General features: G+C 40.4%; 1 protein-coding gene across 2 annotated transcripts in view; it reads right to left on the bottom strand.

Moving 5' to 3' along the window:
- Positions 1 to 212: 212 nt before the first annotated feature.
- Timp (Tissue inhibitor of metalloproteases) overlaps positions 213 to 19,384 on the bottom strand; it is a 429,110-nt gene continuing 409,938 nt past the window's right edge. Inside the window, exons 5-6 of one of the 2 annotated variants that reach the window (XM_070100997.1) lie at positions 5,700 to 5,798; positions 213 to 1,818 (exon numbers count right to left, since the gene is read on the bottom strand). In XM_070100997.1, the coding sequence (XP_069957098.1) occupies positions 1,549 to 1,818; positions 5,700 to 5,798 (369 nt within the window). In that variant the 3' untranslated portion in view covers positions 213 to 1,548. The remainder of the gene's footprint in view (positions 1,819 to 5,699; positions 5,799 to 19,384) is intronic. The other variant, XM_070100998.1, reaches the window with a different exon arrangement.

A 19,384-nucleotide genomic window follows, 5' to 3' on the forward strand; every position in this document is an offset into this window, starting at 1 on the left:
ATCCCTTCACATTCCAACAGCTCTACAAGTCCCAAAAACTATTCATCTCCATTCACCTTGATTCTTATGTTCTTATAACAGAACTCTGAAACAACAAACATGATCCAATGGGTAAACTGTATCTCCTACTTTTTTATTCTCAATGTTCATTGTAATATATCTGTACATTAAATTCTATTGGGAAGTACAGTGCCTGCATTCTAAAGGAGGGATTTGGGATATTTGCTGTTTAGAGTGGCATCTAAACTATTGTAACTCTGCACCTTTGGAAAGAAAGTGATGGTGGAAATGTTGGTGAGTTTTTTTTTTTTTGGGTCACCTTACCTTAGGGAAAACTGCCAGTTTGTTAAAAAAGAATCTGTACATTATGGGCACAGTGCTATGCTAGGTATATGGGGGGACCAGTCCTGGAACAAAAATGGGGGAACCAATGCTTTTTTCTGATGTTTTTAACATATCACAGAATGGGTGGGGGTTGAACCCATGGTAGGTGAGTCCCAAAATTCTCAGTCATGAGTTGAAACCCCACCTATTCCATGATTTATGTGCAACTGTGTTATTACAACTTCCTAAGATTTATAAAAAAGAATCTGATTTACTGGACACATGGAAAGATCCTATGGTACGTGCTAATCCATTCTGGATGTGCTTTTTTAATTACATTCACAAAAAAAAAAAAACACACTCTATGAAGTAGCTTTATAAGAGAGCTCACTGTATACAAATTATGTCAGCTCTCAATACTGGCTTGTCATGCAGTGAAGATTATCGGCTTAGTAACAACCTCCATGGCCAGACTCACTCTAGGTAACTGTACTTCAAAACTTAGAGCCATCAGAAAATTCACAAGAAATTGGTAGAATGGCTTCATATGGCTTTCATAGTGACCTTGAAAGGTCTAGATCTATGTACCTGAAATGCATTGTATAACTACGGGGTTCAATATGTAGGAAAAACCCAAAATGTATTGCGTACTAGTGGCTTTCTTGTTGTGCCTAACAAAGTTTTAATAAACGTAAACTGCGTGATTTTTGTACCGCATTATTAGAAATATAAACAAGTACGTATATATTACAATATATCGTGGATAATAAAACTGACTTTAGCAGTAAAGTGTATCTGAGAAGACAGCAACTTGTTGATCACATCTTAGTTATGCAACAGAATGTAAGGCTCAATATTCCTGCTTTGTATTTTTAATATATGCAATAGTCCCTTCAGGAAAAGGGGGGTTCTCTAATGACTGCAAAGGACATATGATACAAAGAATTTTAGTTATTCTCCATTCCCTGGATCAAACCTGATTACTTCCTGTTCCCCCAGGCGCTGTACAGTCCTTATGGGTCCAGCGCTTCCCCTTAATTATTATAACACATGCAACAGCATGTTTAGTGTATCAATGATACTTCTCAGAGCCACAAACATACTGGTACAAATATATATACTGCAAATTGTTTGTGTATTGCCTATTATTTTTTCTCTGAAAATCAAAACACTTTTTTTTTAAAAAACTACAGGAAAAATCTCAAAGAGTTTACATGAAAGGCTTCAGCCGTTCTTGTGAACATAGCCAATTCTTGAGTATGCATTATGTGGTCGCACTGGCTGTAGAGGTCTGGTTCTGTAACCTCTGTTTCGCTTGTAGCCATATCTTAATGGCTTATGATGGCCAGGAATGTCAATGCTGATGCTGTTGTCCTGTGTGTTGTTGCTGTCCGTGTTGGTAGCATTGGCCTTTGCTCGAAGCGTCTTCATACATGTCCAGTAATGACGACCACGAAGCCAATCACAAGTGCCATTTGGACCTCGAAGACATATCTGTTGACATTGTGACAATGTTATCTAATATACTAAATGGTAAGCATACACAAAGAGAACAGAATAGTACAGAAAAACCCTCTCATAACTTGAGAGAGATGTTCCCAAAACATTCAGTTTTTATGTAAAGTGAAAAACACATGGAAAAAGTAGGGTTATGTTCTTGACACCTCAAAAAATGCCAAACAACTTTTTTCTTAAAATCTAACAGGTAAAAAAAAAAAAATGATCTTACCTTAAATTCTAATATATATTACTTGTTTACATATAAGTGTGTGGAGAGGGCTAATGAGGCTCTACTGGGCAACTGGATGTAGAGAAGCTTATCACTGAAAACTAGGTATGCATAGGAAGATGTCCCTCGAGTTATGCATGGTACTTATACTCATCTATACGTGGTTGGGGGTAAGGTAAATGGTGGGTGACAGATAGAACTGGGGTTGGTGAAGGGTGACAAGATAGTATTGGGGTTGGTGAAGAGAAACAGATAGTACTGGGGTTAAAGGAGGGTGACAGATAGTATTGGGATTGGTAGTGGGTGACAGATAGTATTGGAGTTGGCAAAGGGTGACAGTACTGGGGTTGGTGGAGGGTGACAGATAGTACAGGGGCTGGTGGAGGGTGACAGATAATACTGGGGTTGGTGGAGGGTAACAGATGGTACTGGGGTTGGTGGCGGGTGACAGATGGTACTGGGGTTGGTGGAGGGTGACAGATAGTACTGGGATCAATAATAATATCTATATAAAAAGCCCCTAGTAATGCAGAACATTTTGGGCAAATCAGGTCAATTTTGTCCCAGGATGTGACCCACATCAGTCGACTAATACCCAGGTACCCATTTTACTGATGGGAAACAGGGATGACAGGTGCAAGGAAACACGCCCAATGTTTCCACCCTTGCCAGGAATCGAACCTGAACCCTCAGCATGTGAAGCGAGAGCTTTGCCAACCAGGCCACAAGCCACCTTGCTGGTGAAGGGTGACAGATAGTCAATATTGGGGTTGGTGGAGGGTGACAGACAGTACTGGGGTGAGTGGTGGATGAGAGATAGTATTGGGGTTGGTGACAATGATAATAAGAATATTATTACTATTTTTTTTATTATTATCACACTGGCCGATTTCCACCAAGGCAGGGTGGCCCGAAAAAGAAAAACTTTCACCATTATTCACTCCATCACTGTCTTGCCAGAAGGGTGCTTTACACTACAGTTTTTAAACTGCAACATTAACACCCTTCCTTCAGAGTGCAGGCACTGTACTTCCCATCTCCAGGACTCAAGTCCGGCCTGCCGGTTTCCCTGAACCCCTTCATAAATGTTACTTTGCTCACACTCCAACAGCACGTCAAGTATTAAAAACCATTCGTCTCCATTCACTCCTAACAAACACGCTCACGCACGCCTGCTGGAAGTCCAAGCCCCTCGCACACAAAACCTCCTTTACCCCCTCCCTCCAACCTTTCCTAGGCCGACCCCTACCCCGCCTTCCTTCCACTACAGACTGATACACTCTTGAAGTCATTCTGTTTCGCTCCATTCTCTCTACATGTCCGAACCACCTCAACAACCCTTCCTCAGCCCTCTGGACAACAGTTTTGGTAATCCCGCACCTCCTCCTAACTTCCAAACTACGAATTCTCTGCATTATATTCACACCACACATTGCCCTCAGACATGACATCTCCACTGCCTCCAACCTTCTCCTCGCTGCAACATTCATCACCCATGCTTCACACCCATATAAGAGTGTTGGTAAAACTATACTCTCATACATTCCCCTCTTTGCCTTCAAGGACAAAGTTCTTTGTCTCCACAGACTCCTAAGTGCACCACTCACCCTTTTCCCCTCATCAATTCTATGATTCACCTCATCCTTCATAGACCCATCCGCTGACATGTCCACTCCCAAATATCTGAATACATTCACCTCCTCCATACTCTCTCCCTCCAATCTGATATCCAATCTTTCATCACCTAATATTTTTGTTATCCTCATAACCTTACTCTTTCCTGTATTCACTTTTAATTTTCTTCTTTTGCACACCCTACCAAATTCATCCACCAATCTCTGCAACTTCTCTTCAGAATCTCCCAAGAGCACAGTGTCATCAGGAAAAAGCAACTGTGACAACTCCCACTTTATGTGTGATTCCTTATCTTTTAACTCCACGCCTCTTGCCAAGACCCTCGCATTTACTTCTCTTACAACCCCATCTATAAATATATTAAACAACCACGGTGACATCACACATCCCTGTCTAAGGCCTACTTTTACTGGGAAATAATTTCCCTCTTTCCTATGTACTCTAACTTGAGCCTCACTATCCTCGTAAAAACTCTTCACTGCTTTCAGTAACCTTCCTCCTACACCATACACCTGCAACATCTGCCACATTGCCCCCCTATCCACCCTGTCATACGCCTTTTCCAAATCCATAAATGCCACAAAGACCTCTTTAGCCTTATCTAAATACTGTTCACTTATATGTTTCACTGTAAACACCTGGTCCATGCACCCCCTACCTTTCCTAAAGCCTCCTGTAATAATAATAATAGTTCTACTGCAATAATAAGAGTAAATAATAATAATCTATTTCTACATGAGACAGTTTTTACAAAATCATAAGACATTTAATAGTATACATAGAGCCTATGATAATACAGAGGGCATAATAAACATTCTTACATATAGAGGCAGGCCCTGCTTTGCAGCTCTTCATTTTACGGTGTTTCACTGATACAGTGGCTTTCAATTATATTTATTCTTCATTTATTCAGACTTTCTACAATAAATATATTTACCATTCACTATAAGCTAAAGATGAAAATATTTTAAAGTAAGTACTGTGTGTACTGTATATGCATTTCTTAGGCCTGGCTCTATTGCTCACTTAATATATGATAGTGTAAACATGTTATCAAGCTTTTATATACATTTGAAAGTGAAAAAAGGCTATGTTTCACTTTACAGCAGTAGCTCAGAACCTAACCTGCTGTATAAGCAGGGCACTGTGTATACAGTAGAGTACAGCCTCTCCTCACTTAGCAACGTACTACTTGTTTACCGACGACTCGGACTTACGACGAGCTCTCTGACCAATATGCATACCTAAATAATGTATATTAGAGCTGATTTCCTCTATTCTGTTTATTACAATATACAGTACACTACTTTATAAACATTTAAAATGTACTAAAGACGTTATAAATGGTGCAAGGGTGACAATATCAAAGATGGTTGACACAAACCCACTACCATCATATTATGCTCCTCACTTAGCGATGAATTCGTTTACCGACATGGTCTTAGGAACGAAACTCCATCGTTAAGTGAGGAGAGGTTGTATTTAAATATCTTTTTCTTTTCTATTTTTAAGAATTATTCTGAGTTGATGGATACTCAGACTATAAATTCGGATAAATGCTTAATTTCGTCTCAAGTTTTACTGGGTAAAGGAGAAATCCGTTTATCTGCTCCTCACACACAAACCTTTCCATTTAGCCCACTATACTGAGAGTTTACTGTATATATTATTAATTATGCAATGCACAAATCCTGGTTAGAGTTGTGCTCCTAAAACCCACATGTAACCTTGATATGCTCTGCATAATCATGGGTTCTCTGCATGCACAACCAAATGTCACCCATCTCTGTACATTGTATCATGTGACAAAGACAAAGATTTATTTATCTGTATAGGTTACAACGTATAATTACAATTTTGATGTGTTAGGTACAAAGAAAGCCACTATCATGCCAGGGCATTTTGAGCAGACTAATCCTAATGCTTAAAGAGTACTCAAGTCTAGACAGAATAAAAGTGGTTAATTTTTTATTAATCTTCAACTGTTGATGAAGAAAGCCACAAGACTCACTGATTGTCGACCCTGGCAGTCGTTCTTTTCCAGGGAGGTCTCCCAGGCACAGAAGAAGCTAGCCTTGGGGCAGCGTTCCCAGTGATGGCATGACATGATCTGCAACACAAAAACCATTGTACTACACTCTGTGACCATATATTATACTGTAAATACAGTGGACCCCCGCATACCGTTGGCATCACATAACATTAAATCCGCATACCGATACATTTTATCGCTAAGATTTTGCCTCACATACTGCTAAAAAACTCACTCAATGCTATTCGTCTGAGACGCGTCTAATGTGCGGCCTGAGCCAGCCTCACATGTTCCGCGGGTGGCACTGTTTACCAACCAGCCTCCGCGGTAATATCCAAGCATACAATCGGAACATTTCGTATTATTACAGCGTTTTTGGTGATTTTATCTGCAAAATAAGTGACCATGGGCCCCAAGAAAGCTTCTAGTGCCAACCCTACAGGAATAAGGGTGAGAATTACTATAGAGATGAAGAAAGAGATCATTGCTAAGTATGAAAGTGGAGTACGTGTCTCCGAGCTGGCCAGGTTGTATAGTAAACCCCAATCAACCATCGCTACTATTGTGTCCAAGAAAACGGCAATCAAGGAAGCTGTTCTTGCCAAAGGTTCAACTGGGTTTTCGAAACAGAGATCGCAAGTGATAGAAGATGTTGAGAGACTCTTATTGGTGTGGATAAACGAAAAACAGATAGCAGGAGATAGCATCTCTCAAGCGATCATAAGTGAAAAGGCTAGGAAGTTGCATCAGGATTTAATTAAAAAAATGCCTGCAACTAGTGATGTGAGTGAATTTAAGGCCAGCAAAGGTTGGTTTGAGAGATTTAAGAAGCGTAGTGGCATACATAGTGTGATAAGGCATGGTGAGGCTGCCAGTTCGGACCACAAAGCAGCTGAAAAATATGTGCAGGAATTCAAGGAGAACATAGACAGTGAAGGACTGAAACCTGAAGAAGTGTTTAATTGTGACGAAACAGGCCTGTTTTGGAAGAAAATGCCAAGCAGGACCTACATTACTGAGGAGGAAAAGGCACTCCCAGGACATAAGCCTATGAAAGACAGGCTTACTCTTCTCATGTGTGCCAATGCAAGTGGTGATTGCAAAGTGAAGCCTTTATTAGTGTATCACTCTGAAACTCCCAGAGCATTCAGTCAAATAAATATCCTCAAGGCTAATTTGTGTGTGCTGTGGAGGGCAAACAGTAAGGCATGGGTCACTAGGGACTTTTTCTATTGACTGGTTACACCAAGCATTTGCCCCCAATGTGAAAAATTACCTAACTGAAAAGAAATTAGACCTTAAGTGCCTCCTGGTGTTAGACAATGCCCCTGGTCATCCTACAGACTTGGCAGAGTGACTTTGTGGGGACATGAGCTTCATTAAGGTCAAGTTTTTGCCTCCTAATACCACTCCTCTCCTGCAGCCCATGGACCAGCAGGTTATTGCAAACTTCAAAAAACTGTACACAAAAGCTCTGTTTGAAAGGTGCTTTGTAGTGACCTCAGAAACTCAATTGACTCTAAGAGAGTTTTAGAGAGAGCACTTTAATATCCTCAATTGTGTAAACCTTATAGGTAAGGCTTGGGAGGGAGTGACTAAGAGGACCTTGAACTCTGCTTGGAAGAAACTGTGGCCAGAATGTGTAGACCAAAGCGGTTTTGAAGGGTTTGAGGCTAACCCTGGGAATCCTATGCCAGTTGAGGAATCCATTGTGGCATTGGGAAAGTCCTTGGGGTTGGAGGTTAGTGGGGATGATGTGGAAGAGTTGGTGGAGGAGGACAATGAAGAACTAACCACTGATGAGCTGATAGATCATCTTCATCAGCATGAGGCCACACGTGAGGAAACTGCTCCGGAGGAGGGGAGAGAGAAATTGAAGAAGTTGCCTACTTCAAAGATTAAGGAAATCTGTGCAATGTGGCTTAAAGTGCAAACCTTCATGGATGAAAATCACCCTCAGACAGCTGTTGCAAGCCGTGCTGGTGGCTATTACACTGACAATGTTGTGAACCACTTTAGGAAAGTCATAAAGGAACGAGTGGTACAGACCTCTATGGACAGATATGTTGTGCGACAGAAGTCCAGTGACTCTGAAGCTGGTCCTAGTGCCATTAAAAGAAGAAGGGAAATAACCCCAGAAAAGGACTTGACACCTCAAGTCTTAATGGAAGGGGATTCCCCTTCTAAACACTAAGACTCTCTCCTCCTCCCATCCCATCAATCATCACCAGATCTTCAATAAAGGTAAGTGTCACGTAACTGTGCATGTCTTCTTCAGTTTGTGTGTATTAAAATTAATATTTCATGTGGTAAAAATTTTTTTTTTTCATACTTTTGGGTGTCAGGAACGGATTAATTTGATTTCCATTATTTCTTATGGGGAAAATTCATTCGCATAACGATAATTTCGCATAACATTGAGCTCTCAGGAACGGATTAATATAGTTATGCGGGGGTCCACTGTAGTAATTTTTTTTTCAACAAAACAGCCATATCCTACTGAGGCAGGGTGACCCAAAAAAAAAAAATAGTTTTTCTGTTTAAATTTAGTAATTGATACAGGAGAAGGAGATACTAGCCCCTTGCTCCTGGCATTTTAGTCACTTCTTTTGACATGCATGGCTTACGGAAGAAGAATTCTGTTCCACTTCCCAATGGAGTCTGGTGTAATTACAGTATTCAATATGGATAGGAAGAGGAATTGGTAATTCTAGAATTCCTGTACATTCAGTGATCGAAGGAATACCTATAGACAAAACTTTCTACATTATACATTATGTTTGGGAGTAGAGCACGTGAGGTCCAACTAAATATTCTGCTTAACAACATCCTTATTGCTAATCATAATGAGGAAAAATTCCTGGGTCTGCACTTTGACAGTAACCTGAAATTCAACACCCATATCCAACACAACAAAATATGTATCTAAAACAATTGGAATCCTCTCAGAGATACATTATTATGTGTACCACAAACAGCACTACTTAAACTATACTATTCACTGATCTACCTCTACCTCAACTATGCTATTTGTGCCTGGGGTTCCATAACGACAAATCACTTAAAAACAATAAAAACCCAATACAAAGCTGCAGTGTAAATGATCACACAATCCACTGCCAGACAACCCCCTCCCCCTCTCTTTAAAGACCTAAACCTACTCGCTATACAAAACATTCATTCGTTCTACTGTGCCACTTGCATTTACAAAACAATCAATTCTAATATAAATCCCGACCTGAAGTGCTTTCTTGACAGTTGCAATAGGACCCATGGACGTAATACTAGGCACAAAAATCTCTATGACATTTCCCATGTCGTGCTAAATCTTTGCAAAAACTCAATGTACATAAAAGGACCCAAAATCTTGAAATCTGCCAGAAATCTCCAGAACCAATGACTCAGCTAGCAATCTTAAAACTACAATTAAAAAACACCTTATCTCCTTAACCTATCCCAGCCCATCATAAATACATACATAAAAACTATACATGCGTTTGCTCAATATCATGAACACAGATAAAACATTATAATCAATATATACTCACTCTCAATATCTGTAATCATCTCAAATGTTAATCATTCCATTGTGTCCACCTGAGGTTAATAATCAAAATTGTAATTCTTCTCTACCAAACTTATTAAAGCCATATAGTATGAACGAACAGAATATTCAATTCTCTTGTATTCATTGTAACTCACCTAATAACCTTATGTACAAAATTACAGCACTATTATTGCCTTATTAATCTTAAGTTGGTCTTAAGTTTACCCAAAATGCTCTACATAAAAAGGGGCTTTAGGTATGTACACCAATTGTTATACTCCTTTGTACAAACATGTATCATGCTGAAATAAATGTATTATCATTGTATTTGTGGTTGATGAATTAGACACATGGGCAACACTTGGGTATCTTTACTGTGGAAATGTTCTGCTACACTGTGGCTTCATCAGTCCAATACAAAGTAGAATAGTGAAGATCAGAAGATTGAGATAATTAGTCCCTATGCCTGGAGTCGATGTAATCAGTCCATTAATCTTGAAAAGATTGATGGACTGATTACATCAACTTCAGACTGAGGGACTGATTACACCAACTCCAGACTGAGGGACTGATTACATCGACTCTCAGACTGAGGAACTGATTACATCTTTGCAAATAGTACGTACGTTGAGATTATGTATTTACAATAATGGGTTGCAATGCAAAGAGAGCCTCTATTATGCCCAGGCATTATGGGCCAACTTAACATTATTGGCTTACTGACTACTTAACACTAAGAATTATATCATAGTTGTACAGTAGATTATTAATTATATCATAGTTGTACAGTAGTTTATTAATTATAAGGGAATCTAATTTATATAAGATAAAAGATATATTCTTTCTTTCTTTCAACACACCGGCCATATCCCACCGAGGCGGGGTGGCCCAAAAGGAAAAACGAAAGTTTCTCCTTTTACATTTAATAATATATACAGGAGAAGAGGTTACTAGCCCCTTGCTCCTGGTGTTTTAGTAGCCTCTTACAACATGCATGGCTTACGGAGGAAGAATTCTGTTCCACTTCCCCATGGAGATAAGAGGAATAAACAAGAATAAGAACTAGAAAGAAAATAGAAGAAAACCCAGAGGGGTGTGTATATATATATACATGTACTTGTAAATGTATGTGTAGTGTGACTTAAGTGTAAGTAGAAGTAGCAAGACATACCCGAAATCTTGCATGTTCATGAGACAGAAAAAAGGACACCAGCAATCCTACCATCATATAAAACAATTATAGGTTTTCGTTTTACACTCACTTGGCAGGACGGTAGTACCTCCCCGGGCGGTTGCTGTCTACCTACCTACTACCTATACCTAGGAAAAGATATATTCATATATTCAAAAATGTTTTTTTGTGAAACAATGATTCAATTATATTCCTGTCGACAATGGATAAAAGGTTCTAAAGTAATTGTTGAAATTATGATGTGGGAATACGTACTGAGTATGTGAGTACTGAGTATTGAGCATTTAGTCTAGGGTGATTAAGTGGCTTTTGAGAAGAGTCTTAAATTGATTTTCAGACTGGGTTACTTTAGTATCTTCTGGTAATGAATTCCATATTTTGAGGCCCTTTATGTGCATAGAGCTTTTACACAGTGTGATATGGACACGGGGTACATAAAAAAGAGATCTGTGTCTTGTGTTATGGTCATGTGTCCTGTTAAGGTTGGTGAGGAGAAGTTTGAGTGGTGGGTTTATATTTGTGTGTATTGTTCTGTGTATGTAGTAGGCACATAAATAAGTATGGATGTTCTTAACCCTTTGACTGTCGCAACCCCCAATCCTGAGGTGTCTCCTGGTGTCGCAAAATTTAAAAAAAAAAAAAAAAATTATTTTTTCTTATGAAATGATAGAGAATCTTTTCCTGATTGTAATGACACCAAAAAAACGAAATTTGATGGAAAACTGACGGAATTATGCTCTCGTGAAGTTAGCGACCTCGGCGCTGTTTACAAATCGGCGATTTCGCCCACTTTGAGCCCTATTTTCGGCTAATTCCATTGTTCCAGTCGCCCAAACTCATAGCTATTTCTTTAGAACTTCATTTTTTCTATCGATTGAATACAAGAAACTGCCCATTTACTGATTTCAACTACCTAATAATGTGGTCAGAAATTTGCAATTTGGCCAATTTCACGAAAACTAAAAAATATGACAATTTCAAAATAAGGTCCAGAATGAACAATGCAGACATTCCTGGCTCTAAAATAACGTTTTCTTTGTTCATCAGTCACGTCTCCAGGCCCTTCTGATATTACTCTTGCTTTCTATTTTGAATTTTTATTCAAACAAAAAATATTAGACTTACTATTATGCAGACTACTGCAATGCTGTAATAACTGTATAAATAACATCAACCCATTCATGACTGCATATTAGAATGGCTAGTTGGACATTTATTGGACAATGGCATCATTTGTTTACTTTTGAACATTGGCAAAAATCAAACATTTCCCCTACTTTGAGCTCCATTTCTAGGTTCTTTTTATAGTAAAATCAATCAAAATCACCTCTATTTCTGTGATATATTTTCTATTCTATCAAATGAGACCAAGAAAACGAGAATACAACCATAAATACTATACGAAAATAGACCACAAAGTCGGCATTTTAATTAAAAAAAACGGTCGGAGTTTTTTTTTTCTCATTATGCACTGCGTGCTCCAGGATTTTTTTTATATGGTGCACACTGACCACACAGACCCATTCTCTCACATGTGGGCCTACCAGCTTTCTCCTGCTTGATTTGAAGCCGCTAGAATTTATGAGTATATATACGTCAAACACGGCACCTCGTAAAACGTATATATACGGCCGCGACAGTCAAAGGGTTAATGGTGAGCAGATTTAGACTTTTGAAAATTGGTGGAGTATGCTGTTGGGAGTGGGAATTTGTTATCATTCTGATTGCTGCCTTTTGTTGGGTTATTAGAGGTCTTAGGTGATTTAATGTTGTTGATCCCCATGCACAAATTCCATAAGTGAGATAAGGGTATACGAGTGAATGGTACAGTGCCAGGAGAGCTGATTGTGGAACGTAGTATTGTATCTTGGATAGTATGCCTACAGTCTTAGAGATTTTCTTGGTGATTTGTTGTATATGTGTCTGGAACTTAAGGCTACTGTCAAGGTGGATACCTAGGAATTTTCCCTCTGCAAGTCTTGTGACTGGTGATCCGTTCGCCATGATTGTGACCAGATCTACCTGGAGTTCATTACCTTTGTAACTAGTTCAGCTATCATAACTTTGGGGTCCAGTCCCTGGACCCATTATGTACCTCTGCAATCTTTTTGACTACCGCCCACAGGACGGGTATGGGGTGCATAATAAATATATTAAACTGAAACTGAACTGGTGATCCATTTAACGTTATGTTAGGCGGAACATTTGCAGCTTTGTTTCCAAACTGAATGAAATAGGTTTTATCAATATTCAGGGTAAGTTTATTATTCATCATCCAGGCAGATATTTTCTGCGATTTGGCAGTGACAATGTTGGCAAGTATGACTGGGTTTGGGTGGGAGAAGACGTATGTAGTGTCATCTGCAAATAATATGGGTTTGAGTAGCTGTGATGCATTCAGTAGATCATTGATGTAGATGAGAAAGAGGAGTGGTCCAAGGACACTCCTACTGTGATTGGTTGGGTGGGAGAGTTTGCACCATTTGCATACACATACTGAATTCTGCTACTAAGGTATGACTTTAGGTAGTTGAGGGAGTGATCTCTGATACCATAGTATGTTAATTTAGAGTACAGTAGTTCATGGTCGACTGTATCAAAAGCTTTACGTAAATTTTTTCGAGTGCGGTATATATTAGTTCTAGCATGTGTATGATAGCATCATTTGTGCTTTTATTATTCCTGAATCCAAACTAACAAGGGTTTAATATGTTGTGTGAAACGAGGTAGGAATAGATCCGTCTATGAATTAATTTTTCAAAGATTTTAGAGAACAGTGGTAAGTTAGATATTGGTCTATAGTTATTCAAATCAGCTTGGTCACCTCCTTTATGGATCGGAGTGAACCCTCGCTATTTTGAGGATTGTTGGGAAGGTGGATGATTCAATGGATTTGTTAAACAGCGTTACAATAATTGGTGACAATACTTAAGAAGCTTTTTTGTACATAAAAGCAGGCAAGTTGTTTATGTCTCCTGCCTTGTTTTTTAGGGTGTTGAAGATGAGCGAGACTTCTGGTGGGTTGGTTGGAGCTAGGAATAGCGTATTTGGGTAGGTACCTATGAGGTAGTTTGATGGACGGGTGTTTAAGCTTGGTATTTTGTTTGCTAGATTTTTTCCTATGGTGGAGGAGAAAACATTGAGTCTGTTTGCTGTTTCAGGTGGTGTGAGAAGGGGTTCGTCTGATTTTGTTGATTTGATTTTGTTTTTGGATAACTTTTTAGTTCCAAGAATTCAATCTCCTTCTGATCTTCACTATTCTTTTGTGTACTGGATTGATGAAGTCACTGTGTGGTGAAACTTTTCCACAATAAAGATACCCAAGTGTCTAATTCACCAACCTGTCAGTTCTTACAACAATATATCTATATATCTGTAGTTACAGGAGCAGGACCTTAATGGTTTGCTAAAGGGAATTTCATATATTCATTCAGACAATCTCTAATCAGCCAGCCTGGGGTGAAGAATATTTTGTTTGGATTATTAACCTGGGTTAATAACTCAAGTCACTAACTCAGGATAACTCAATAAAGTCAGGATGTAATCAGGGACTGTCTCTCAGTAGTAGTACCAGTTCCTAGTAACCAGTATCAAAAACCCACATGACAAATAGTCCTGACTAACTTTAACAAAACGTCTGCAATGCCTAAGCTTGATCAAAAGTTTGTTGGTCCTTATCGAGTAGCTGAACATATCACTGGTAATAAGTATAAGGTTAGAGAAATTAGTACTGGTCAGTATAAAGAATCGCATTTAGATCATATGAAGTTAGTATGTGATGATAATGATGTTCCAACCCAGACTAATGTGACAGACTCTGACAATCCTCCTGATCCTGTACTCTCTTCCTCTGATACTCAGTCAGACGATCAACCTGAATGTCGTTATTCCCTACGTACACGACAGGTATTGAGAAATCCTCAAGTATCATTTGGGGTTAAATGTATAGATGAATAATTACAGTATCAACTTATCAGTATTCAAGAATTTTCTTTTTGTGTTCACGTTCTCTCCGAATTCTGAGAGTTAACAGTCTAGATTTGAGTGCACCGAATCTGCCTTTCTGTTAAACACTTCTTTCTTTGTATATATTCCTTCCTCAGAATCCGTAGATCACATGAATACAGATCGATCGATCAAATTTTTTTTATAACTTCTATTGTGTAATCTCAACGTAGAGTTTCATTCGATGAGTTGTGCTATATTATACCTTGTAGTTTCAGTTACGTAAGCTTCCATTCCAATGTTCTACTTATGTATATTATAATGTTCAATTGTTGTGTACTTTGACATTGTATAGAATCAGCCCAAGCCGTATACCTGCCATCTCTAGTTTGTATTAGTTGTATGTTGGGATGACATACGTTAGCGTCGCCGAGCTCTCAGTAGTAGTACCAGTTCCTAGTAACCAGTTACCAGTAACCAGTGTACCAGTAGATGACTCACTACCAACCGTCTCTGCGTGAATCACTGACTGTATTCATATTGCTGCTGACCATAGCAGGATTTCAAACACCCCCTCACACATAGGCACTGGTGGGTCAGTCAAAATAGAGAGCAGAGAGAGGCAGGTCGGCTGTTGGCGCTTTCCATACTTCCCGTATATTATACGTACTACCAGCCTACGTGAGTATTCTTACCCTATCCACATATCGAAAACCCACATGACATGTCAGCCTTATTTCCACTGAGGTCCTTTAATTCTCTTCTGCAAGATATGTCCCACAGTAGTTACTTAACACCTGGTACCTACTTACTGCTAGGTGCACAGGTGCAGCAGATGTTTATCTGGAGAGAGTTCCAGGGGTCAATGCCCCCGCGGCCCGGTCCGTGACCAGGCCTCATGGTGGATCAGGGCCTGACCAACCGGGCTGTTACTGCTGGCTGCACGCAATCCAACGTACAAGCCACAGCCCGGCTGGTCAGGTACCGACTTTAGGTGCTTGTCCAGCGCCTGCTTGAAGACAGCCAGGGGTCTATTGGTAATTCCCCTTATGCATGCTGGGAGGCAGTTGAACAGTCTTGGGCCCCTGACACTTATTGTGTTGTCTCTTAACGTGCTTAACGTGCAGGGGTGTCACTAGCACGTTAAGAGACCATACAATAAGTGTCAGGGGCCCAAGACTGTTCAACTGCCTCCCAGCATACATAAGGGGGATTACCAACAGACCTCTGGCGGTCTTCAAGCTGGCACTGGACAAGCACCTAAAGTCGGTTCCTAACCAGCCGGGCTGCGGCTCGTACGTTGGTTTGCGTGCAGCCAGCAGCAACAGCCTGGTTGATCAGGCTCTGATCCACCAGGAGGCCTGGTCACAGACCGGGCCGCGGGGGTGCTGACCCCCGGAACTCTCTCCAGGTAAACTACAGGTAAACTACAGGCTAGTGACATCCCTGCTTTCCAATGGGGGGATGTTGCATCATCTGCCGAGTCTTCTGCTTTCGTAGTGAGTGATTTTCATGAGCAAGTTTGGTACTAGTCCCACTAGGATTTTCCAGGTGTATATAATCATGTATCTCTCCTGCCTGCGTTCCAGGGAATACAGGTTCAGGAACCTCAAGCGCTCCCAGTAATTGAGGCGTTTTATCTTCGTTATGCATGCCGTGAAGGTTCTCTGTACATTTTCTAGGTCAGCAATTTCACCTGCCTTGAAAGGTGCTGTTAGTGTGTAGCAATATTCCAGCCTAAAAAGAATAAGTGACCTGAAGAGTGTCATCATGGGCTTGGCATCCCTAGTTTTGAAGGTTCTCATTATCCATCCTGTCAGTTTTTTTCTAGTATATGCGATTGATACAATGTTATGGTCCTTGAAGGTGAGATCCTCCGACATGATCACTCCCAGGTCTTTGACGTTAGTTTTTCGCTCTATTGTGTGGCTGGAATTTGTTTTATACTCTGATGAAGTTTTAATTTCCTCATGTTTACCATATCGGAGTAATTGAAATTTCTCATCATTGAACTTCATACTGTTTTTTGCAGCCCATTGAAAGATTTGGCTGATGTCCGCCTGGAGCCTTGCAGTGTCTGCAATGGAAGACACTGTCATGCAGATTCGGGTGTCATCTGCAAAGGAAGACACTGCTGTGGCTGACATCCTTGTCTATGTCAGATATGAGGAAGAGAAACAAGATGGGAGCGAGTATTGTGCCTTGCGGAACAGAGCTTTTCACCGTAGCCGTCTCAGATTTTACTCTGTTGACTACTACTCTTTGTGTTCTGTTTGTGAGGAAATTATAGATCCATCTACCAACTTTTCCTGTTATTCCTGTAGCACGCATTTTGTGCGCTATTACACCATGGTCACACTTGTCGAAGGCTTTTGCAAAGTCTGTGTATATTACATCTGCATTCTTTTTGTCTTCTAGTGCATCTAGGATCTTATTGTAGTGATTCAGTAGTTGGGACAGACAGGAGCGACCTGTTCTAAACCCATGTTGCCCTGGGTTGTGTAACTGATGGGTTTCTAGATGGGTGGTGATCTTGCTTCTTAGCACCCTTTCAAAGATTTTTATGATATGGGATGTTAGTGCTATCGGTCTGTAGTTCTTTGCTATTGCTTTACTGCCCCCTTTGTGGAGTGGGGCTATGTCTGTTGTTTTTAGTAACTGTGGGACAACCCCCGTGTCCATGCTCCCTCTCCATAGGGGCTTCTTGCAGTTCTTGATGAACACGGAGTTCCATGAGTCTGGCCCTGGGGCAGAGTGCATGGGCATGTCATTAATTGCCTGTTCGAAGTCATTTGGTGTCAGGATAATGTCAAATACGCTTGTGTTTACCAAATTCTTTGGCTCTCTCATAAAAAGTTCATTTAGATCTTTGACTTTCAGTCTGGTCAGCGGCTTGCTGACCAGACTGAGCCAGACTGGATTGAACCCCGGTCCCTCAGTGTGTAAACTGAGGCTGTTACAGAGACACAATACACCAGCATACATTGGAATGCATGCTACTAACACCAACAGCCTAGATGATAAATTTAGCAACCAGAAGGCCTAGGCCAGGACTGGGCTGCAGCTGGTAGATAGTCTGATCCCATTTTTAGTTCTTAGTGTTTTAATTTTTGTTAACTTTGCAGTGGTTGCAGCATATATTACCACCTCTTGCATACATCACAATGATAATAATAATAATAATAACAATAATAATACCTAGGTAGTAGGTTGGTAGACAGTAACCGCCCAGGGAGATACTACCGTCCTGCCAAGTGAGTGTAAAACGGAAGCCTGTAATTGTTTTACATGATGGTAGGATGGCTGGTGTCTTTTTTTTCTGTCTCATACACATGCAAGATTTCAGGTACGTCTTGCTACTTCTACTTACACTTAGGTCACACTACACATAGGTCACTACCTGACCAGCTGGGCTGTGGCTCGTATGTTGGATTGCGTGCAGCCAGCAGTAACAGCCTGGTTGATCAGGCTCTGATCCACCAGGAGGCCTGGTCACAGTCCGGGCCGCGGGGGTGTTGACCCCCGGAATTCTCTCCAGATAAACTCCAGGTAAACATACATGTACAAGCATATATATACACACCCCTCTGAGTTTTCTTCTATTTTCTTTCTAGTTCTTGTTCTTGTTTATTTTCTCTTACCTTCATGGGGAAGTGGAACAGAATTCTTTCTCCATAAGCCATGTGTGTTGTAAGAGGCAAGAGGCTAGTAAGCCCTTCTCCTGTATATATTACTAAATGTAAAAGGAGAAACTTTCGTTTTTCCTTTTGGGCCACCCCTCCTCGGTGGGATACGGCTGGTGTGTTGAAAGAAGAAAGAATAATAATAATAATAATAATAATAATAATAATAATAATAATAATAATAATAATAATAATAATATCTCTATTTCTACAAGTACATGTACAAGGTATACAGACCATAGCTGACATCATTGACATACTACTATACAGAAAGCCACTTGCTATGCAGAGCATTTCCCACAAATTAGGTCAATTTTGTCCCAGGATGCAACCCATACCTGTCGACTAACACCCAGGTACCCACTTCACTAATGGGCAAACATGGACAACCAGTATAAGGAAACATGCCCAATGTTTCTACCCTTGCCGGGAATTGAACCTGGACCCCACAACATGCAAAGCAAGAGCGTTTGCCACCAGGCCACATTATCTGTAGATGTTTCACCATCCAATGTCTTTATCAATACAATACAAAGACATAATGTAAAGAATGCAGAACTATATACAAAAGATTAGGTAATCAGTCCCTCAGCTGAGGGACCGATTACCTCATCTTCATTTCATTACTATACCTGCTACCTCTGTATATGACTGAAGAAGCCTACTGTGTAGAAAAAACATTTCAGCAATAAAGATACCTAACTCCTGCACAATAGGGCTCTGGTGGCCTGGTGGCTAAAGCTCTCGCTTCACACAGCAAGGGACTGGGTTCGATTCCCAGAAACAACTGGTGGGAGCTCCATTGTTGGTGCTAGGGAGGATAGGAATAAGACAGGGAAACATGCACCAACAGGGAATACAGTCACAGAAACCCAAGGCAAACGGAAACCAAGCCTGTGCACATACTATGCACTTGGTATCTACAGACATGGGAAATCTGGAAAAACAGACGGGACGTGCAACTATGACCACCCTAGAAAATGTCGTGCCCACATGACAACAGGAAAATGCAAACTCCCTTCCTGTAAGCTTTTTCACCCTGAATGTGTACCTCTTCAGTACAGGAAAGACTGTGCTATAACTTAAATTGCCAGGCACACCATCTAAAGGGGACAAAAAGATACAAAACATCCAGGCCATGGGAAAACCTGGGTAGCCACAGCCACTCAAGAGGGAGAGGTTTTTTAGTGCCAGGAAGGAAAAAAAACTGGCAGGAAATGGCAGAAATCGTACACCAAATCCAGTCATTCCTGGAGTGGAACCACAGTCGATGGCCTCCACTCCAAACCAACAGATA

Source organism: Cherax quadricarinatus, chromosome 75 (assembly GCF_038502225.1).
Source record: "Cherax quadricarinatus isolate ZL_2023a chromosome 75, ASM3850222v1, whole genome shotgun sequence".
NCBI lineage: Eukaryota > Metazoa > Arthropoda > Malacostraca > Decapoda > Parastacidae > Cherax > Cherax quadricarinatus.